Source organism: Trachypithecus francoisi, unplaced genomic scaffold (genome assembly GCF_009764315.1).
Source record: "Trachypithecus francoisi isolate TF-2019V2 unplaced genomic scaffold, Tfra_2.0 Lachesis_group0, whole genome shotgun sequence".
In the NCBI taxonomy this organism is placed as follows: Eukaryota; Metazoa; Chordata; class Mammalia; order Primates; family Cercopithecidae; genus Trachypithecus; species Trachypithecus francoisi.
In genome coordinates this window covers 163,677,114-163,700,401 of record NW_022681453.1, presented here as the reverse complement: position 1 = coordinate 163,700,401, position 23,288 = coordinate 163,677,114, and the positions used below count along the sequence as shown (strand labels likewise).

At 38.9% G+C, this 23,288-nt stretch overlaps 1 protein-coding gene across 1 annotated transcript in view; it reads left to right on the top strand.

Annotated features, from left to right (window-relative positions):
* COL6A5 (collagen type VI alpha 5 chain) overlaps positions 1-23,288 on the top strand; it is a 90,626-nt gene that overhangs the window by 46,863 nt on the left and 20,475 nt on the right. Inside the window, 10 exon segments of the mRNA XM_033212692.1 lie at positions 337-387; positions 509-544; positions 1,905-1,967; positions 3,038-3,100; positions 5,417-5,452; positions 5,568-5,604; positions 9,093-9,104; positions 10,952-11,436; positions 18,979-19,072; positions 19,622-20,281. Coding sequence (XP_033068583.1) covers positions 337-387; positions 509-544; positions 1,905-1,967; positions 3,038-3,100; positions 5,417-5,452; positions 5,568-5,604; positions 9,093-9,104; positions 10,952-11,436; positions 18,979-19,072; positions 19,622-20,281 — 1,537 coding nt within the window.

The following is a 23,288-nucleotide window of genomic DNA, read 5'->3' as shown; positions in this document are numbered from 1 at the left end:
TTACAATCCTTCCTCAGAGAGTTCCTCACCTGTATTGTTTGGATCAGCTCCTAATTTTCTAGGCAAGAAACTGCCACTGACTCCACAAGTCCCGAATGACCACTCCTCTGCTTCCTGCAATGTTTACAGAATGGAACTGGTCAAAGAAGTACAGGGAACATATCAGGGAGTGAGGAAAACACAGCAACACAATGTTCCCAGGGTTCAAGGTCACCAGTTAGGCCCCTTCTGCATGGAAGTTCCAGTGCTTCTCTTTTGACACTGTAATCTCCCCAGTAGAGATTAAAATTAATTTCCACTTTTGAGAAATTGAGATAAATTGGTGTGTTTACACAGGGAGATTCTGGCATCCCAGGCTATGGTCAGATGGGACGAAAAGGAATAAAGGTAAATATGGAAAGCAATTATTTTTATTAATTGATGAATCAAACTAAATAATACAAGAAGAAATGATCATACTGCAGAAGTGATATATTGATGTATTTTTGTTCTGTGCTGAAAATTATAGGGCCCAAGAGGATTCCCTGGAGATGTGGGGCAGAAGGTATTGTATGCATGACCTTTTGAAATTACCGTGATCTTACCCTTCTACTTGAGAACAGAGATAAACCTGTAGGTCTGAATGAAATGGGAGCAATAAGGAGAAACCCAGGACAGTTGTTTTCCTTGGGCTTCCTGAGGAAAGAACCATATTTAACCCCTATGAATCTTTACATTGGAAAAGATTGTTCTGTCCATCATTGCCTGATGCCTCTGCCTTGAAAGCCTACCTCCAGGTACCCTTTCAAGTTCAGTACTCTCTCCTCTTCTTGATTTTCTACCTTGCTGATTTCATTCAATACTCTTGGCTTTGATTATTGCTATTTGTTCTTCATTATTGTGCTCTTTATTTTGTCTCACGAGGAAGATTACAATATCCTTCTAATTGGGTTCCTACTTCCATCTTCTCCCTGATTCAGTTAATTCCAAACACTACTGTCCCTTGATTTTTTCCAAAGCATAGCCAAATTATGCAACTTTCCTACTCAAACATCTTCAAGAATTCCTCATTGCCTGCCAGATTGAAATCCATCTTCATGCTGTAGAAACAGACATACCTTTCATCTCAACCCGAGTAGCTCAAGTTAGGTCTGTTTTTACACTGGAATTCTGTAAAAAGATCTCCCTTTTGAAAAAAAAAATGTGCAGAACAATGTCTTCTATATAAGTGATGCTTATATTAAAATATAAAATATGAGTTAAAAATAGAATATCTAATTAATCAAATAAACTATAGGAAAACTGTCAACTGTTCAATCCTCTTAAAACTGTTTTTAGTGAATTGATTACCAAAAGAGATTTTTAAGTACAAAAGGGTGCAAAAGGGACAATATAAATAACCATGAGGAAGAAAGTCCTCATTGTACAGGATCAATTTTCCAATATACTGATAAAGGGAGAAAATTAGCATAATTCAACTTATTGATAAATGTGAAATAAGCATATTGATAAATAACAGTCAAAATTTTTAAAAATCAGAATATATTATTTTCACCATCAACTTTTTCATAAATGTTTTATGAATTTATAAAGTAATTCATTATTTATTATTTCACATAGTCAATACTCCAAATGTTTTTCTGGGTTTTCAAGCATTTTCTCTGGATATTTTTAGTAACTGGATGACCACTGAATTGATATGTAGATGTAAATATTTATATTATTAGAAAATTAAGAATAGTTTGAAGAATAAGTGTACCAATGACTTAGTTCCAAACGACAGGAAAAGATGACATTAAATATTGCATTGGCCTTCATCAATATATAATTGTCATAGTATCAATTAAGTTTGAGTTCAGAGAGTTTTAAAAATTCTTTCATAGCAAATACTTCAACATCTTAACTCTTGATATCTGAATCTTCAGGGTGATATTGGTGATCCTGGAATTCCTGGGGGACCTGGACCCAAAGGATTTAGGGGACTAGCAGTAAGTAGCCTATAATTCCAGAAATGATAAATATTCCTTTGGCAGACTTTGGCTTTTATGTTGTAATAATAAATGTGGGATTATTGATTCAACCCGAGGGCATCTGAAATGCCACTTGCTAGCTGTAACCTTCAACACATCTTTTCAGGGTCTCTATTTCTGTAACGTAAGAACTGAACTTAGTGATATGTAAGGTCACATTCTGCTCTAAAAGTTTATGGTTCAATGAATCAGAACTATTTTAAAGATTTACAAACTGATAACTTGCTGTTCCAAGAAATGTCAATGCCTTCCAGTCTTTTCTAAGGTGCATGTTAAATCCTGGCATATTAACCCTGTGAGTGGAAACGAAGGTGACGGTGGGAAGATGTCCTTCCCACTGTGTCCCTGAGGGTTTCTGACGATTCCACTATACATCACAAGGTCATATGGCCTATTTTGAGGAAGGCTATTGAGATCTTCTAGTTAGCAAAGTGAAGAGTAGAATATTATGCTTACTTACTTAGAAGCAAAATGCTGAGACAAGCAGTCTTTCATTTGAAAGTTTGAGTGCCATATCAATGGTCACCATCAGTGTGAATAAAGATGCAACTCAATGGATACCTTCCATCTGGCTGGATAAATTTCATTAGTATTCGTATCCATCACTTTGAGGTATGAGAATGACATAACCCACTCGTGTCTTCTTATGTGTGTAGGGAATCATTTTTCTTATCTGATCTTTTACAGATGTGAGTTTTCTTATTAGATCTCTGTGTGCCCTCATATATTGCTTTTCCTGTTAGCACCAATCCCAATTTATGGCTAGTTAAGATTGAAATGCACAGCCAGTGCCAGAACAAAGTATATCACTATTAAAGAGGCTAGGAGGGAAATGGATGTTTACCAGTCATTAAGAATATATTGTTTATATCACAAGCAATTTACCTGACTTCAATTAATAGCTGCTGTCTTTTTAAAATATTTTTTTAAAATTAGAAAGTCTTATAGAAACTGAAGTAGTCCCCGTAGATAGACAATGTTAGATATATTAGACAGATACTAATGTATTGATATATTCCTATCTGCAGCTCACTGTAGGCTTGAGAGGTGAAGAGGGATCTCAAGGACTCCCAGGCCCTCTTGGACAGAGAGTAAGTGTACCCATAAGAACCAAGTAGGACATAGTAGTTTCCAGTATGTTCCATGGAAAGAGCACAGCATTTAAAGTCAAATGCACTGGATTTAAGTCCAGATTCTGCTTTTTACTAGCTGTATGACCCAGTCACTGGGTCCTTCAGTTTATTTGTAAAATGAGGGGATGACATATTCTATCCTAACTACTTCAAAAGGTAGCTGTGAGGATCAGATAATCAAATGTGAATACTCTTTGTAAACTGTAAGGTTTACAAAAAGTAATATTGCATTGCAAAATAATTAATAGTTAGTAAATAAAATATATAAAGTACAATGTAAATAGTTAATATTGGTTAACTCCAGTATTAACTCCAGGTTGATGGATTTTACCAAAACCATGATTGTTGCCTTCCTGTCCTCAAAATTTAGACTTTAGAGTGATTTGGAAATATAGGTGCAACTTCCTTCTCTGATTCCATTAAAGAAAAATGGCACCTCTGGAAGCTTTCCCAGGCAGAGTCAGGCATATCTCCCACTGACGAAATAGCCATCTCTCTATTTTAGTGCCTCCCAGGTTGTTGTAATGATTTAGTTACATGTCTATCTCTCCTAACAAGCACAGTCAGGTGAGAATTAAATATTGCGAGCACCTGTGTTTTGTGGCGGAGGCCCAGGCAGCATTGTGTAAGGAATGGATAAGCTGCTTATCTTGTTTTGTGCATTGTGAGTTTTTTCTGATTACTTGAAGAGGTTCTTGAACTTGGGTCTTTATTATAAAAACAAAGAATACGAATGGTTTTGTGGACAACTGAATCCATGTTAGAATGACAATCAGCTAACTTTAAGGATACTCTGATACAATATTTACTTTTTTGGCATTAAGCAATGCGTGAATATTCCTAGTCACGTGAGTGAGAACGTAGTCTCTGGGCCGATCTGGTCTGTTCTGGATTTATCTCCTCAGATTCTGGGGCTCTCATCTGGGGACACCCACATCTTCCTGGTCTTGTGCTCGGCCCAGCTAGTCTGGACTGGAATTTGGCTTCTTTGCCTCAGGCTCTTGATCCTCAGCCTCTGCTTAAGAACTTGCTCAAAGTTATTCAAGGGCTCGCTCTTTCAGGAAATCCTCTCCGTGGTTCTGATTCTCTGGAAAATGTGGACTGCCTACTCTGTGTATTAGCCAGAAACTGTTTATCTCTCTGTTTAAATGGTCATGCATTATTTTCTGTTGTCTGCCATAACTTGTAAAAGTAGGAATGACACTGCATGTTTTTGTGGATGCATAATTTCCTGATTTGAGTTAGAAGGTTAGTATGTCCCAATGGGTACAATTAGGGATGCCACAACAGTTCTGGTTAACTCCAGCAATCCACAATAGGCCACGCAGACATTCAGCAGACCTTTAACTGTTTGTTGGATGGATAGACCAATGGAGAAGTGACCCAGTTGTCATTTAGGACAGAGGTTCTTATGCCGACATCCCTGGTTGAAACTCTGAGGGACTCAATGAAATTGTACAAGTGTAAGCATGAATCACATTTTTTTTAAGTGAGCATACAGGCATTCATTAGTTGCCCAAGGGAACCTATATATGCAAATATATTAAGAATCACAGCCAAGGAGAAGCCTGATCCTAATTAATGGAAGTAAGAAGGAGCAAAGAGAAAAGCTCAAGCTGCCAAGAAAGACTGACTGCTTTCAGGAAGTCTTCCTTGATTCATCTCACCAAATTATTTGTTTTGCTTTGTTCCCTAATCTCTTGGCATTTATGAGCTTGTTGTAATGATTTAGTTACACTTCTGTAACTCTTCTTTTATGTAATGTTTATTTTGCTGTGTATTTTGCTGTGTAATTGTCTTTCGGTCTTTCTCATATGTAGAGGCTGTTTCTTATTTCCTGTGTTTTGCACTCTTGATGTGTAATATAACTGTTCCTCTGAATTCTCAATAAATTACTCTCCTTTGCACTGCCCTTTGGAAAGTATGCTGTTTATAATTTTAAGCATTCTTATGAGAAATGCTTTCCTCTAAGAATTACATCTTTAGTACAAATATCTTTAAGAAATACCTTTGTTTCTTCTTATCACTGAAGAAAAATAATTTCGTTAACTTTGGTAGACATTAGCTTACCTGATCTAACACTGAAACAAAAAATTTACACCCTTGGTGTGAGTAGAGAAAATACATGGCAATTAATCCACTGGGTTCAGGAATATTTTAACTACTCTCTACCAGCTGTGCTTTTAAGAAAGAAAGATTTTTGTTTTCTCTTGTCTTATTACTAAAGACTTCAGTTGGCATACCACTAACTTGCTCTGTTTTTGTTTTTCCTAGGGCATTAAAGGCATGGCAGGGCAGCCTGTATATTCTGTATGTATCTCCTTATTCACGAAAGAAAACTCAACAAGTTCACTGGGAAATAAGCACAGCTACTCAAAGGTCACTGCACTCATGTTTCTCTTCTCTCTTTTTTCAACATTTACAGCAATGTGATCTGATCCGGTTTTTGCGGGAACGTAGTCGTGAGTATCTGTTCTGGAATGAGAGCATCCATCAGTGGTTGGTGAGGCACTTAGGATTGTATGCAGTGTGAGTATGTGAGATCAGTAGACTGAGTTCACTGGTGGGAAGCCTCTGTAACAAGCTTGCCTGGAGTGCTTACTGTAGAACATTGCACATTAAAGGAGAGAGGAAAGGGGGTATAAGTAAAAGTGCCTTCACTCATGGGGCAATGCAGACATCAAAAGAAAACATGCATATGGGCAAATTAGAGAAAAACCCAAAAGGTGTGTGAATTAACTCACATTCATATAACAGTTATGAGCAAAAGGACTGAGAGGGCATGGTGTTAAAGGGGTGATCATGGGGGTTTGGGACTAGTCAGTTAGTTGCCCAGTTAATAAAGGATGTTTCCATAGGGGTAACTGAATCCAGCTATGGGAAAGTGATGAGAGTGGCAAAAAATGGTTTCAGAAAAGGAATAAAGCAGGAGTTGAAACAAAGAGGTTGTCTTTGGTTATAAAGAAGAAAAAATAAGGTAGAAAAGCCTAGTGATATCATTTCTGAAAATTTGTCCCAAGGAAATACAGCAAAAGAAAGAAAAAAATATAGGTAAATATGATTGGTGGAATATTACTTACTAAAGCAAAGTGATTATACATTTAGACTGTTTACACTTATAGAAAAATTAGGTTACAATATATCATCTTCTGAGAAAATATTAACCAAATATAGTTTTTATGAAGACAAACTTTGAAAAATACAGGCATTAAATATTATAAAATGAAATTGAATCCTCATTATTTTTGCATGTAGGTAAATACATACATAGAAACAAGTACTAAAAGCAAAAGTAGAAAAACAATGATTTACTGTGTTCAAGGAGGTAGAATTTTAGGAGATCTTTCTTCATTATGTTTCCATTGTGGTTTTTAAATAATCATAATCAGAAGAATGTAAAAGGGAAAAATCAGAGACTTTACTGAAGGAGACTAGATAAAAATGTTGTCATTGCAAGTATGTGGCAAGGAAAGAACAGCAAAAAAGCAGGTTTAGAATAACTGTCAGGCTAGCAGAGGAGAAGCTGAGTGTGTCACGAAGGATGAGTAAGCAGAGGAGGAATTGTGAAGGGAAATCAATTGGTTGGAGAAGATGGTGAGTTTACATATTTTGGAGGTAGAGGAATGTTGTGTAGACCCTACATGAAACGATCGACCCCAGTGAAATGGGGCTTTTGTAAAGATGAGGGAAAGAGACTCAGATGTTGAAATCATTCAGTGCTGGTGGTCCTTAAAAACACATGGATGGATGAGGTTTCTCAAAATGTAAAACTAGAGAGTCAGAAACAGAATCTCAAGAGGTTTCTGTTTCTTGGCAAAAAGAGTGGGGCCAAGGTACAGAAAAATGGCATTCCAGAGATGTGAGAGTCCTGCCAAATGTGGGCAGCTTAAAAGGAGGCAAGAGGAAGGAGGCAATGGAAAGGAGATTCAAAGGGAGGAGATAGCGGGAAAGGCTGTTCAGTACACAGGAGGAGATGAGAACTAGGGACTGGGACTACAGGGAGAGAAAAAGGGAAGAACCATTGTAGGAGAAACGAATGTGGGATCAACCTTCCTCAAGATGTTGCCAGTCTTCTCAGTAAAATCAAATGACGTCTTCCCAAAGAAGACCAAAGTTAGGTGGAAGGGGCTGGGGAGGTGAGGACCGGCCTTGGAGGGTTTGGAATTTGAAGAGAGAAGTTTTCCAACACAGAATAAAAGGAGTTAGCCCATAAATCAGGAGGTCAGAGAAGAGTAGGCAAGTTCTATAACCACACAGAGCACTGATTGGATAACATGGAACTCCAGGATGCAGACTGGAGATAAAGATGCAGGCAACAGGCCGTTAGAGCTGATCTAAATGGCCTCACTTAATAGCTGACATTTCCAAGGTTTTTCATCTAACATCATTTGCTCCTCAATCCAGTAGCAGTTCTGTGACACCCAGGGGTGAGGGCCAGGCTGAGACCTTCTTTGGAGAATAAAAGAAGGCATCTAGGAGGCTGGGGAAAATTAAGAGAGAAAGGGGGTGGTTGAGAATAAAACAAAAGAGCCCAAGTGATTAGCATTTTGGAGGGAGATACATAAGTAAAGAATTTTAGGAAAAATCAACTTAAAGGAAATTGCTCAAAAGAATTTAAGTAATTTTCCCCTAAGTTCACCCAGCTTTGCCAGACTCAAACCCAGCAGGTGTTTCTGCTTCTAGAGCCTGTGCTTGTAGCCTTGGAGCTGTATTTGAAGTGAACAAGTGGAAGTACTCGGGAAAAAGGGGTCTGTTTTGAGCCTCCAGATGCAAAGGAGGCTGTGGGTTATGTGTGCTGTCTGATGGCAGTTAGCATCCCAGTGGCCACGGGGTTAAGACCAACAAAAGGTGTTCACAGGGTAGATGGCAGGGGACCACTACTGCATGACAGCAAGACAGAAGGCTGGTGTGTTGCCAGTGTTAATAGTATCTTTTATTATATTGGAGTGACTCATTTGCTTCCTAGGAATAGAGTGAAATGAACATGGAAATTTTTAGGCCTGTGGTTTCTTTTTTTTTTTTTGAGACAGAGTCTTGCTCTTTCGCCCGGGCTGGAGTGCAGTGGCCGGATCTCAGCTCACTGCAAGCTCCGCCTCCCGGGTTTACGCCATTCTCCTGCCTCAGCCTCCGGAGTAGCTGGGACTACAGGCACCCGCCACCTCGCCCGGCTAGTTTTTTGTATTTTTAGTAGAGACGGGGTTTCACCGTGTTCGCCAGGATGGTCTCGATCTCCTGACCTCGTGATCCGCCCGTCTCGGCCTCCCAAAGTGCTGGGATTACAGACTTGAGCCACCGCGCCCGGCCAGGCCTGTGGTTTCTTAAAGATGTATCAATACTTTCCCTGATTCCTCTCAGTTTTACAGAGTAAATCAGAGAAACCAGATGGTGTTTTGCTCAGGAGAAACTCCTGGGGTTTTTTCTTTCTCCCTCTGGATGTAGAGATCACTCAAACAGAGGAGCTGTGCTTTTTATCAAAGGCAAAATTCACGTGGAAATCCCCCCATGGTTGTACAGGAAAATAAAGGCTCCCAAGATATTCATCAGGGAAGAAAATAAGAACCCATATTTTAGCCTTGCATTGCTGAATGACTCTCAGAAGGCTATAAGATGAGAGACAAAACAAATTGAATTTCAGCTATCTTGCCGTTTAATCAGAGACTCATCTATTTTTGCTTCTAAGATGAGTGATCAGTGTTTCAGTTTCAACCAAAATTCTGCTAAAGTCTGCTGGCTGTGGTTTACAAATGGAAAAGGTTAGGAAGGCTCACAAATTAATAAAATTCTGTTGACATCTTCCTCAATACTTTAACCTTGGCTTCCTGTCAAGAATTAGCCTCATTTGCAGTTAGACTCAAATCACATTTTCAGCTTTGTTAAAATGATGTTTTCTGAACTATTTGTAGTCTTGTTCCAAAAACATAACAAACTTTTCCCTCTCTCCTTTTCACAGCTTGCTGGAAAGGTGAGTATTCTTACCATGCTCTTCCCTGCTGAGATCATTACTGCATTCCAACAAGACCAGTCTGAAGGAAGCCCTCACCCCCGTGGGAAACAGGACTTCTTCCTTCTATGCAGACAGTTCTTTCTTTTGATTATGACTATAGTTGTCAGTGTCATGATTGACCTGATTATGAAATGGTGACTGAATCCCAGCCCCAAGCCTGGGACCCATCACAGTTTACAACTCACTTTCTCCCCAGAGGCGGCCCTTTGCTCCTGGGGGATTCAGTAAATATGGCTCTCTGACTAATCCACATTCTGTTGCTCTGTCTGCCGCTGATGCCCTTGACACTGACTTCTTGGGTGTGAGATGTGTCCTTTCCTCCCTCTGGCCCACGCTCATACCTGTCATTTCACTGAGTGCCCACTACTTGTAAACCTTTCCTGCCCATGGCTGTGGATGATCTGCCACCGATTCGGGACTGCACGGCGCCTTAGAGCCCTTGGATGGCAAGGCCACTGGAGCCAGTGGCTATGTCAATTTTAAAACCTCCTGGTCTCCTAGAGGCCTGCTGATGTAGACCCTCAGGGTCTTTAAGTGTGGTGCAGGTTTGGAACTATTCACCTTAATTCTGCAAAAATATACGTTGCACACAGTAAGCGCTCAATATAACTTTATGGATTTGGATTAAATGTATCTTTCATTTTTCTTATTCTATTGTTCATTATCAGCTTTCATATTTTAAAATTACTGAAATTTCTTCACGGTAAAATTCTTTGATTCAAAACACTTCTCTAAATCAATACTTCCCTATTTTTATTACCAAGAACAGTGATTGGGATATGGGATATTTTGAGTGTAATATGCTTTGGGAGTTAGCCAGATTGGGGATAGTAGAACAGCCTGAGCAGATGGAAGTGCTTATTAAAAGAAAAATCATTTTTCTTTTCCTGTGTTCAGACTTTAACAAGGACACTGAAAAGTGAGGTTTGGTACCTAGGGTAGATTTTCTGTGAAATTGTAAAGTTCAGTCATCATAAGACATGAGTCTTATGGCAGATAGTCCCATTTTTGTAAGAGCTTATTGCAAACCTTCATTGGTTCATGTTGCTTCCTTCCTCTTGCCACCCCGGTCTTCATTGAAAGCCAGCTTTCCTGAAGCCCCTGAGATAGCCCCTTTTTGGAAACAGCCTCCTTATCCTCTGAATCCTCATTAAGAATAATCTTTACTCTATACCTTATAGTATAATGATGCTTGCCAATACAAGTTCCTCAAGGGCAGTGCTGCACTTGCATGTATTTCACAGTGAATGTTATACTGCATTTCATGTGGTAGGTACTCAAATATTTGTTGCAAAAGTGGATGGAAATCTTACAACTATCTTTATAATTAATAGATTATTTTGGAAGATTCTGGGGGAGAACAGATTTTCAAGATCCCCAATCAGCTATAATTTCTTTTTATTCATTTTTAAATTTTACACACAGTAAAATTCATTTCTCTGTGTATGTGTTCAGTTTTACCACATGCATAGATTCATGTAACCACTACCCTGGTCAGGACACAGAACAGTTCCATCAGCCCAAGAACTCCCAGCAATTTCATTTTACACAGCTGACTGATATGATAGCGGGCTGTGAAGTCTGGGCATTATATAGCCAAATATTCATGCTCTGCATTTATATAACAGCTTCAAGTGTGCAGACCAGATTTCTTTCCTTTCTTTGTCTGTGGGTACCTCTTGTTCTAGAGCTGGATGAAGCACTTGCTTTGCCTCTGTATGAACCCACTTCATTGGAGTAAAGGGTAGGGGAAAGGATTTTGATCCAGTGAAATAACTTAATACTTCTGCTTTTCTTTTTTCTAGAAAAATGTCCGGTATATCCAACAGAGTTAGTATTTGCTCTGGACAATTCCTATGATGTCACAGAAGAGAGCTTTAATAAAACACGGGACATTATCACTTCCATTGTCAATGACCTTAACATCAGGGAAAATAACTGTCTTGTTGGAGCAAGAGTTGCCGTGGTTTCCTACAACTCAGACACCAGCTATCTCATCCGTTGGTCTGACTACAATAGGAAGAAGCAACTCCTCCAGCAGCTTTCCCAAATAAAATATCAAGACACCACAGAGCCCCGAGATGTTGGTAATGCAATGAGGTTTGTGGCCCGCAACGTGTTCAAACGGACGTATGCAGAAGCCAACATGAGGAGAGTTGCTGTGTTTTTTAGCAATGGTCAAATGGCCGGTAGGTCGTCCATCATCACGGCCACCATGGAGTTTAGTGCCCTGGATATCAGTGCAACAGTCTTTGCTTTTGATGAGAGAGTTTTCCTTGAAGCTTTTGGGGTAAGAATTTCTCTTGGCAACGTCTTTATTTTTAAGATAGTGGTATTGTGATAGGGCAGGATGGGAGTGGTGGTAGAGAGTCAAGGAATATATGTGGCCTCTTGAAAACTCCTTTACAGTTTTCACAGCTATATTATGTTCAGTGTCTGTGAAATCCAATCCTGAATAATAACAACGGTCAATGATAACAGCAACCACATTTGCTCAGTTCCTGCTGTATACCAGGCACTGTCCCTAGAGCTTTCCGTACGTATTCATACATTCTCACAGCCCTCAGGGGTCAATGCAGCTGTCATCTCCATGTTAAAAATGAGGAAACTGGGGCTGGGAGTGATGGCTCATGCCTGTAATCCCAGAACTTTGGGAGGCCAAGGCAGGCAAATCATGAGGTCAGGAGATCGAGACCATCCTGGCCAACACGGTGAAACTTCATCTCTACTAAAAATATAAAAATTAACTGGGCATGGTGGTGCGTGCCTGTAATCCCAGCTACTCAGGAGGCTGAGGCAGGAGACTCACTTGAACCAGGGAGTTGGAGGTTGTGGTGAGCCGAGATGGCACCACTATACCCCAGCCTGGCAACAGAGAGAGACTGTCAAAAATAAAATAAAATAAAATAAAATAAAAAGGAAACTGAGGCCCAGAGGATTACTAGTGATTTAACTATATACCACTACTAAGTGGCTAAATTGAGATTCCAACTTAAGTCTACATGATATAAAGGGCCATGAACGTGGTGCTCTACCAGCCCTCTACTGCTCTGGTGTTTCTCAGATTTGTTATCTGCTTGCTGTAGCTCACAGAACAGCTGGCCTTAACCAGTGATGGAAGACGTTCAGGGGATCTTTGGACCCCTATGGTCATGCAAAACATTTGATGTATATGAACATTTTTCCCAAGAGAGGTCCTGTCACTTTTGGATCCACAGATTCTCAAGGGATCAATGCTCCCCTTCCCCTCCTCCTAAGAAACTTAAAAACCTCTTCATCTGTTCTACAACTTTTCAATATATTCAGATTATCCATAAAATACATTCTTCTGGAGCTGTGTAAAGCCATCATGTCCTTCAAGAGATTGTAAAGGTCTATTTTTATAAAAAATGTACAATTTCTACCATATAAAGAGAAAGAATCTCTCTATAACATGGAGAGAATCAATCTGTTCCTAACACATCCAAGCATTTTTTGGAAATAGGAGCCACAGAGAGTTACAACAGATTCTGACAAAAAGGATTGCAGGAAGTCAAAGTCCTGTGGTTTTCAGTTTTTCTTTTTGAAATTTTTCTGCCTCCTTAATTTTTCTCTCTGGGGAAAATAAGTGACATTTCAGCTTTGAGAGTTGCATAAAATTCCAGAATACAAGAAATCTGAATAAGACATCAAATTTAATCCTTCAGATAGGACTGTGCCAAAGCCCTCAGAATCCCCAGTGAGAAAGAACCTCCAGTCATTCTTGTTAACAAATCATTTTAAATTTGCATCATGTCTACAGAGAAGGTGACCCAGGAAGCTATCTGGTTCTCATCACTCTGCTTTTACCAGATAATAACCCCACACAGTCATTCTGACCGCATATCACGCCCTTTAGTCATTCTTTATTCTTCCCTGCCTTGTGCTCTTCTCCACTCAGGACATCCTCCTTTCTGTTCCCCTCTCTCAACTCCCTCCTTCCAAACCTCTTCAAGTCCTCTCTACTTCAACTCTGAAGGCATAGAGCTGCTACCCTTGATGTCTGAGAGCGTCTGTTTCCCCACATACCCACACTGGATTTTACCTATTGAGCTTTTTAAATGTTTGCCAATTGGGTAGGTAAATAAGAGTATCTCATTGTTTTGATTATATTCCTGTGTGAGGTTAAGCGTTTTTTCATATGTTTATTGCCCATTTTTATTTTTCTGTGAAATTCACCTCACATCCATTGTATCCCTTGTTTTTGGCATTATTATTTCTTTTGGCAAGTCTGCTCTGAAATAGTTTGCCTTATCTTTTTTTTTCTTTATTTCTTCTAAAAAAAAAAAAAAAAACCAGGATACATGTGCAGAACATGCAGGTTTGTTACATGGGTATACATGTGCCATGGTGGTTTGCTGCACATATTGACCCATCCTCTAGGTTTCCTCCCCTCAACCCCCACCCCTCAACAACCCTGGTACGTGTTGTTCCCCTCTCACGGTCCATATGACCTCAAGGTTCAGCTCCCAATTATGAGTGAGAACATGTGGTGTTTGGTTTTCTCTTCCTGTGTTAGTTTGCTGGGGATGATGGCTTCCAGCTTCATCCATGTCCCTGCAAAGGGCATTATCTCATTCCTTTTTATGACTGCATAGTATTCCATGTGTATATGTACCACATTTTCTTTATCCAGTCTATCGTTGAGGGCATTTGGGTTGGTTCCATGTCTTTGCTATTGTAAATAGTGCTGCGATAAACATAGGTGTGCCTGACTCTTTCTTGTTAAATGATTTATGTTCCTTTGGATATACACACAGTAATGGGGTTGCTGGATCAAATGTATTTCTGATTCTAGATCCTTGAGGAATCGCCACGCTGTCTTTCACAATGGTTGAATTAATTTACATTCCTACCAAGAGTGTAAAAGCATTCTTATTTCCCCACAGCCTTGCTAGCATCTATTGTTCCCTTTTTAATAATCGCCATTCTGACTGGCATGAGATGGTATCTCATTGTGGTTTTGATTTGCATCTGTCTAATGATCAAGGATGTTCAGCTTCTTTTCATATGTTTCTTAGCTGCATAAATGTCTTCTTTTGAGAAGTGTCTCTTCATATCCTTTCCTCATTTTTTGATGGGGTTTTTTGTTTTTTTCTTGTAAATATATTTAAGTTCCTTGTAAATTCTGGATATTAGACCTTTGTCAGATGGATAGATTGCAAAAATTTTCTCCCATTCTCTAGGTTGCCTGTTCACTCTAATGATAGTTTCTTTTGCTGTGCAGATGCTCTTTAGTTTAGTTAGATTCCATTTGTCAATTTTGGCTTTTGTTGCAATTGCTTTTGGTGTTTTAGTTATAAAGTCTTTGCCTATGCCTATGTCCTGAATGTTATTGCCTAGGTTTTCTTCTAGGGTTTCTTATGGTTTTGGGTTTTACGTTTAAGTCTTTAATTCATCTTGAGATAATTTTTGTATAAGGTGTAATGAAGGGGTCCAGTTTCAGTTTTCTGCATATAGCTAGCCAGTTTTCCTGCACCATTTACTGAATAGGAGATCCTTTCCCCATTGCTTGTTTTTGTCAGGTTTGTCGAAGATCAGATTGTTCTAGATGTGTGGTGTCACTTCTGAGGTCTCTGTTCTGCTCCATTGATCTATAGGTCTGTTTTGGTACCAGTACCATGCTGTTTTGGTTACTGTATCCTTGTAGTATAGTTTGAAGTCAGGTATCATGATGCCTCCAGCTTTGTTCTTTTTGCTTAGGATTGTCTTGGCTATATGGGGTCTTCTTTGATTCCATATGAAATTCAAAATAGTTTTTTCTAATTCTGTGAAGAATGTCAATGGTAGTTTAATGGGAATAGCATTGAATCTATAAATAACTTTGGGCGGTATGACCATTTTCATAATATTTATTCTTGCTATCCATGAGGATGGAATATTTCCCATTTGTTTGTGTCCTCTCTTAATTCCTTGAGCAGTGGTTTGTAGTTCTCATTGAAGACGTCCTTCACATCCCTTGTTAGCTGTATTCCTAGGTATTATATTCTCTTTGTGGTGATTGTGAATGGGAGTTCACTCATGATTTGGCTCTCTGCTTGCCTATTGTTGGTATAAAGGGGTGCTTGTGATTTTTGCACATTGATTTTGTATCCTGAGATTTTCCTGAAGTTGCTTATCAGTTCAAGAAGTTTATGGGCTGAGATGATGGGGTTTTATAAATATACAATGATGTTGTCTGCAAACAGAGACAACTTGACTTCCTCTCTTCCTATTTGAATACCCTTTATTTCTTTCTCTTGCCTGATTGCCCTGGCCAGAACTTCCAATACTATGTTGAATAGGAGTGGTGAGAAAGTTAGCCTTACCTTTTTATCCTGGATCCAGTCTCAAGTGGAATTTAAACTTGCAAAGCCCTACTGATGTTCTAGAAATTTCTAAAAATGTTTAAAAGTATTAGCAGTTTAAATCTCTATAAGTCTGGTTTTTCTCTATAGAGTATATCTTTTTAAAAATTACCCATGATCTTTCCTCTTGTGAAGTTGGATAAAATGGACAGAGTTATTAGTTATTCACATTCCCCTATTTTATTATTTTTATTAGTTTTATATATTATCATTTATTATATTATTTAGTATTAGTATTACTTATTAGTTTTGTTGCTGGAAGAGACCCTCTGTCTACTATAGATTGATTTTTTCCCTCTCTGCCACATTATTCCAATCAGGAGAGAGAAGTAAAACAACTTTCTGATCTAGATTTTCAGTTACTGCTTCATTTCTTGGCTCCCACATAGCAGTCTCCTAGGGGAAAAAAGAAATTGTCTATATTTGCTGTCTCTGGTGCCTCTCCTGGCATTCTTTCTTGAGATAATCCCAGGCACATTTTGAGTCCTGCGACTCTCCTGATATTGCTCATGTCAAGGTCAACTGTGATCTTCATGTTTCTACACCCAGTGGTTGATTCTGTTGATTCTGTCTGCAACTCACTGAACTTATTTGCAGTATACAACATTGTTGATTCTGCCCTTCTTTGGGAAACATTTTCTTTTTGGGGCTGACTTTTAGTATACCTCATCTTCCTGGTTTTTCTCTTACCTCATTAGTTGTCCCTTCTCAGTCTAGTTTTCCGATTCAGCTTCATCACCTTGGCCTCAGAATGTCGGTATTGCCCAAAGCACATGCCTTAGCCCTCTTCTCTATCCTTATGCAATCTCTTGACACTCTCATCCAGACTCAGGGTCTTAAATATCCTCAATGATATGTCCATCTCTCATCCACACTGCATCCTTGAACTCTAGATTCATACACACAACAGTCTATTCAGTACTTCCACTTGCATGTTAATGGATATTTCAGACTTACCACATCTAAAATGAAGCTTCTAATTTTTTCCCAAAACTTGTACAACGTACAGCCCTCTCTATCACAACTAATAAAAATCCTATTCTGTCTACTTGCAGTTATCTATGATTCCTCATCTCTTCTTATATCCAACATTCTTAACTTTAATGTGTGTATATATGTGTGTTTGTGTGTCCATGTATACAAAAGTGCATATATGTACATATATACACTAAAATGTGCGTATGTGCAATAAAGTATATTAGTACTTATTAGCAAATATAGCATTCATTTAAGTACTAGTATTAAGTATTCGTATAAGTACTAATCTTGGTATTATTTGTAAAAAATATATATCCAGAATTTGATCACTTCATAGTGTCTCTGTCTTTGACACCTTGATGTAAACCACCATTATCTTCTGCCTAGACTGTGCAATCACCTTTTCCTTAGTGGCCTTGTATTGGTTCTTGCCCTGCTACAGTCTGTCTGAACACAGCAGCTAGAGTAATCTTGTGGAAGCCCTAAGCCACCGGGTTATTCTTCTGCCTGAAACTCTGCAATTTATCATTTCTCTCAGAGTTAAAGCTAAGTCTTTACAATGGCTCGCAAGGCTCTGAATGATCTACCACCCAATCCCTTTTAGTAACTCTCTGATCTCACCTTCTCCTTGTCTTGTTCTCCCTCACCCCATCCCAGGCACGCTGTCTTCCCTGCTGATCCTCACACAAGCTAGGCATGCCCCTGCTTCCCCAGAGCTTTCACCTGGCTATTTCCTACGCCAGAAATTCTTTTCTCCATCTTCCCTCTCCTTTGAATTTTTGCTTAAATGTCATGTTATCAGTGGACTCTACTTAAATGTTATCCCAGATTTTTCCATCCCTATTATCCTGCTTGTTTTTTTTTCCATAAAAAATATTACTTCCCAATATACTAAATAATTTACTTTTTTATTATGTTGATGATATAGCTCTCCCACTAGAATGTAAGATAGAGGGTTTTTTTTTTTGTTTTTTTGTTTTTTTTTGTGAGACAAAGTCTCGCTCTGTCACCCAGGCTGGAGCGCAGTGGCATGATCTTGTCTCACTGTAACCTTGGCTTCCTGGTTGAAGCGATTCTTCTGCCTCAGCCTCCTGAGTAGCTGGTATTGCAGGCATGTGCCACCACGCTCAGCTAATTTTTGTATGTTTGGTAGAGACGGGGTTTCACTATGTTGGTCAGGCTGGTCTTGAACTCCTGACCTCATGATCCACCCGCCTTGGACTCCCAAAGTGCTGGGATTACAGGCGTGAGTCACCGTGCCTGGCCAAGATAGAGGTTTTATCTATTTCATTTATTTTCATATCCCCAGAACATAAAACTACACCTATAACATGGTAGGCATTCAATAAATATTTGTTGAATGAATGAGTGAATGAATGAATGAATGAATGAAGAGCATGGGGTTTACTCCTCTGAATAAACTTCCTTGGTTTACGAGGTCAACATCCAGTCTTTACATGTGGGACCAACAAGGTCAAATACAAAATAACACCCAAAGCATCCAATTTAATAAAAATAGAGAGTAGGAATGTAGTAAACAGTTTCTAAACATATGGCTGGAATGATTATAAATATTTTCCAGTGTGGATTCCGCACTTTACAGAAAAACAGAGGGTTTGGCTTTTCTAGCCCTTTAATTTGCTGAGGGAGAAAGAGAAAAAGCATAAAAATCTTGGTTGATGGAGAGATGGCCTCCTCACTATCTGGGAATGATAGATTTCTTTCATAATAAAAGTATCTGTTTTGCATGTTGCCTCACATAGAGTAAATGCCCAATAAAGAGTTATTGACTCATTGAATGAATGAATGAGTGCTGTATATTGCTCATTACAGTGAGTATTAAAGTATTTTAAAAAGTAATCAGGAAATAAGAAATCAGAGAGTGTACCACCAGGAATTTTGAATAAAATTTTGTCCATTGCTTTTTGAAATAGACTTTTAAGTGGAATTTGTGATTGAGAAGGTCCCCTTGACAACTGAGAGATGTGCCTTCTTCTAGATAGAGTGGACTGGAAATAGTTGGGATCACTACCTACAGAGGCCAAAGGAAGCTTGGGACTGTACAGTTTATGCAGGGCCCAACTTCAGAAGCTGGCGTGTGGTGTATAATCAGCTGGTGCATAATCGGAAGTGTGTACAAATTTAGTCCAGAATTGCAGGCTTGGAAATAAGAGATTTTAATACTTGCCCCAGTGAGTGAATCTGGTCAGGTTATCTCATGGCAGTTTTCTCATTATAATCTAGGGATGATGATACTTGTTCTATACATACTTTTTGTGTTATGTTTAGGATAAGCAGGGGATTTTGTGTGTGTATATGTGTGTGGGGGGGGGGTGAACATGCACTGAATGGAACAAGAAGCTATAATGCAAGGTAATAGTGATTAGTTGGGTGTTTTTTAAACTAATCCTTAAAGTGACTGCACAGTGGTTTCCTAATAGTGACTAAAAACAATGAGCAAACATGCATTCACTTCTTTTCCAATGCAGTTTGACAACACTGGAACATTTCAGGTGATTCCAGTTCCTCCAAATGGGGAAAATCAAACATTAGAAAGACTTCGGCGCTGTACACTTTGCTATGGTAAGACCAATGAAGAGAATTGACTATGCTGAAGAGCTTAGATGCCTTCTAGATGAGTTATTGAATGTAGCTTTATCCAGAGATTTCTATTTTTAATCATAGGTTCTATTTTCAGTTTTCTAGTTTTTCAATACCATATGTCATGGTTTCAATCTCTGGAATGTTTGGAGTTTCCATACAATGTGAAAATTGGTTTAGAAAATTATCCCAACCAATGTAGCATTTCTTGGGGACGATTGGGTAGTTTATATCAGAAGTCTCTAAAATATCAAAACTATTTTTAAATGAGTTTGGATATGACTTGTACACTGCAGGTATATGTGCTACCTACATCTGCTTTCAACAAAGCCCTCCCCTTATTGTCTGCTCGTGCCTGGAGAAGTATTGGGACATTGAAAATTTCTCATTAATTTAAATTATGTGAGATCAAAGAGGTATTGATCAAATTATAATTCTTGGTAATTAGTCACTGAATCACTTGAAGATCTCAAACAAGTGTCCTGTTGGGTCAGTGTTGAACCAATGATGTGTTTCTCTGTGTGTTTTCAGATAAATGTTTTCCAAATGCTTGCATTCAAGAGGCTTTCTTACTTGAAGATTCATACATGGATGTAGCCTTCCTCATAGACAATTCTCGGAATATAGCAAAGGATGAGTTTAAGGCTGTGAAAGCCTTGGTGAGCTCAGTGATTGACAACTTCAACATTGCTTCAGACCCTTTAATCTCAGACTCTGGTGATAGGATTGCCTTATTGAGCTATTCTCCTTGGGAAAGTTCCAGGAGAAAGATGGGTACAGTAAAAACAGAGTTTGATTTTACCACTTATAACGACCAACTCCTAATGAAGAATCACATCCAGACTTCCTTCCAACAGCTAAATGGAGAAGCCACAATTGGTCGTGCCCTACTGTGGACCACCGAAAATCTCTTTCCAGGAACACCCTATCTAAGAAAACACAAGGTCATCTTTGTGGTCTCAGCTGGAGAAAACTATGAGAGAAAAGAATTTGTAAAAATGATGGCTTTGAGGGCTAAGTGTCAAGGCTATGTCATATTTGTGATTTCTCTGGGCCCTACACGTAAGGATGACATGGAGGAGTTAGCCAGCTACCCACTTGATCAGCACCTGATACAGCTTGGGAGAATACATAAACCAGATCTGAATTATATTCTGAAGTTCTTAAAGCCATTTTTATACTCAGTCAGGCGTAAGTTATTATTTCATTGTTTTTCTTTGTTTTAATAAGCTAGTGTTTGTTAATATAGTATTGTGTATATATTAACAAATACTATATTTAAAAAAATCCTACTTTTGTGTCTATAGCTAATCTAAACATAATTTATGAATTAGATGGTGAGATGAGGCCAGGAATGGATCATTTGCTGGTTATACCCTGTTTATATCCTGGTCACAAAATGGCAAGGCCTGAGGCCTGTTTTTATCATAGTATGTCTGTTAGCCAAACTCTCAGCACTAGAAAGCCACAGAGTGACTAGAGGTCTTATGAGTCACATTTGCTCAAGAAGTTCTAGCAGCAGTTAGGTAATTTCCAGAAGAACATTCAAGTAAAAGTTTCACTTGCTATACCTGTTTTATTTCCAACTTTGGTACACCCTGGAGACCTGTGTGAGGATGTGAAGATAGCAGAGTCCTGGGCAAACACATCACCTAGTAACCTTGTTAAAATGCAGGATGTTCTTACTGAGGATGTCTAGGGTGAAGCCTGAGATTCTACATTTCTAACAGGTACCGCAGTAATGTCAATGCTGCTGGTTCATGGATCACATTTTGAATAGCATGGCTCTAGGCCAGTGCACTATAAAGGGTTACTCATTGGATGAGTGCCAGGCTACAAACTGATGTGTGAATAAATAAATACACAGATTGAGAGTAAACATCTAGAAACTTTTAAGGCAATTTGACATTGATTGCTGTGACATACAGTTGCATGATCAGTGGACTCTGTCTCATTGAACAGGATTTAGACCAAAAGCATCAGTCTGCAAAGAACTAGAAATAAGAATACCTTGTCCTCTACCACAGATGGTTTGGGAAAACACTTTTCTAGAGCAATTGTTCTCAATAAGGCACAATTTGCCCCAGGGGACATTTGGAAATGTCTGGAGGCATTATTGGCAGTCACAACTTGGGGATGCTACTAGTATCAAGTAGAGGTCAGGGATATTGCTAAACATCCCACAATTCACAGGACAGACCCCCACCACAACAAAGAATAATACATCCCCAAATGTCAATAGCAATAGCACTGAGGTTGAGAAACCCTTCTCCTTAAGATCCCACAGAATCAGAGCTGAACCTTTCCTTTCTGGAAATCTGACAGTTTTAGAAGTAAACTTGGCTGGAATCAGTTCTACCACTGTACAATCCCAGTTTCCTTGCTATTCAAAGGATTTCCCAACAACACCACAGTGATAATGTCTTGAGCATTCACTTTTCATTGCAGGGAGAGCTCCACCTTTCTCCTGTGATTCATATTCAGTTAAAGAATCCAATAGTTGCCCTCTTGGGAACACTGTTATTTCTTTAAATCTAAGATGCCCTCAATTGTATAATGTAAAGGAAAAAAAAGTTTCCAATTAAATTTTGATACCAACTTTCCTATTAGAGCATTTTATTTTACAGCAATTGAAAGAATTCTTTTGGATGTATAGTAAATATATCACTCCTGTGCATGCATAAAAAGAAAATCTATGTGAAATAGGCAGGATAAAGCATTCCTAAAACAACTTCTTATTCAGAATTTGACTCTTTTGAGCTACTTCTTGGCTCAGTCATTGGTATCCATTTTTTTCTATGCAGTATTGTTCTTTGTGCCATTAAGACTGATGATAATGCAACATTTTAAAAGACTATAAAACAACTCAAAGCTGGTCATGCTGGACTGTTAAGTGGCTTTGCAATTATGTAGAGGTAGCCTACTTTTGACTTTTACCTGGGAAGTGTTAAACACACCCAATTCACTGCCTTCCCACAACCACTTGGTTTGTAGGCGTGAAAAGACTCCTCTGCTGGTATTTATGGGAATGTTTTCAAACTGCTGTCCCCAATTCTACAAGTTTTGGTGCTGGCATGTTTGCTGTTCCCACATGCACAGGCAATGACCACTGCCTCACAATTCCTGCCCACCCAACAGTAAGTGTCAGATGCAATTTATCAGAGATGCATTTTCATTTTAAAGAAATAGAAAAAAGGCCGGGCACGGTGGCTCACGCCTGTAATCCCAGCACTTTGGGAGGCTGAGGCGGGCGGATCACGAGGTCAGGAGATCGAGACCATCCTGGCTAACACGGTGAAACCCCGTCTCTACTAAAAACACAAAAAATTAGCCAGGCCTGGTGGTGCGCGCCTGTAGTCCCAGCTACTTGGAGGCTGAGGCAGGAGAATGGCGTGAACCCAGAAGGTGGAGCTTGCAGTGAGCTGAGATCCGGCCACTGCACTCCAGCCTGGGTGACAAAGTGAGACTCCGTCTCAAAAAAAAAAAAAAAAAAAAAAAAGAAATAGAAAAAAAAGGAAAAACATGCTCATCTTAGAATTCAAAAATGTGATTATTATAAAACTACAGACATTATCTGAGATATTTTCATAGAACCTTGGATCATTCAATGGCTGAAGGTCTTCTTTAAAATCTTTTATTTTCCTGAATGGGGCAGGGTAACATACTTCTCAATATTCCAAAATGTATAGAACAACATCAGGAAGGGGATAAATAGGCATGTTATTTAGACCAGTAAGGTAAAATCTTGTCTGTGATTCTTTTCCTCATAGGAATCAGTGTTAATGGGTGCAGAAGCACAGAAATGATATCAATATCATGTAATGAAACATTACCTTGTCTCTGTTTGATCTGTTAGCATAAGTCTGGGTGAAAAACCTTTGATGAACCAGAATAGAGTATCTCTTAGATTATGTTAGCCTGAGCATGTGAAAATCATGTGTCCCTGCATCAAAACTAGCCCTTAGATGAACAATTTGAGGAAGTCTGTTTCCATGATTCTGATAATCCTTTGGCTGCTAAAACACTCTGAAATCAAATTTTGAGTGCTATTTCTAACAGCTATTTTCTGTTTTCACCCCAGCCAAATTTTGCTGAAATATGTTAGTGACATTAATTGCTTCAAGAGGATTCCTGTTGGGATTCTCTTTACCTAGGAAACATCATTTCCAGTTTTAAAATCTAACTATAACTTTGTTCT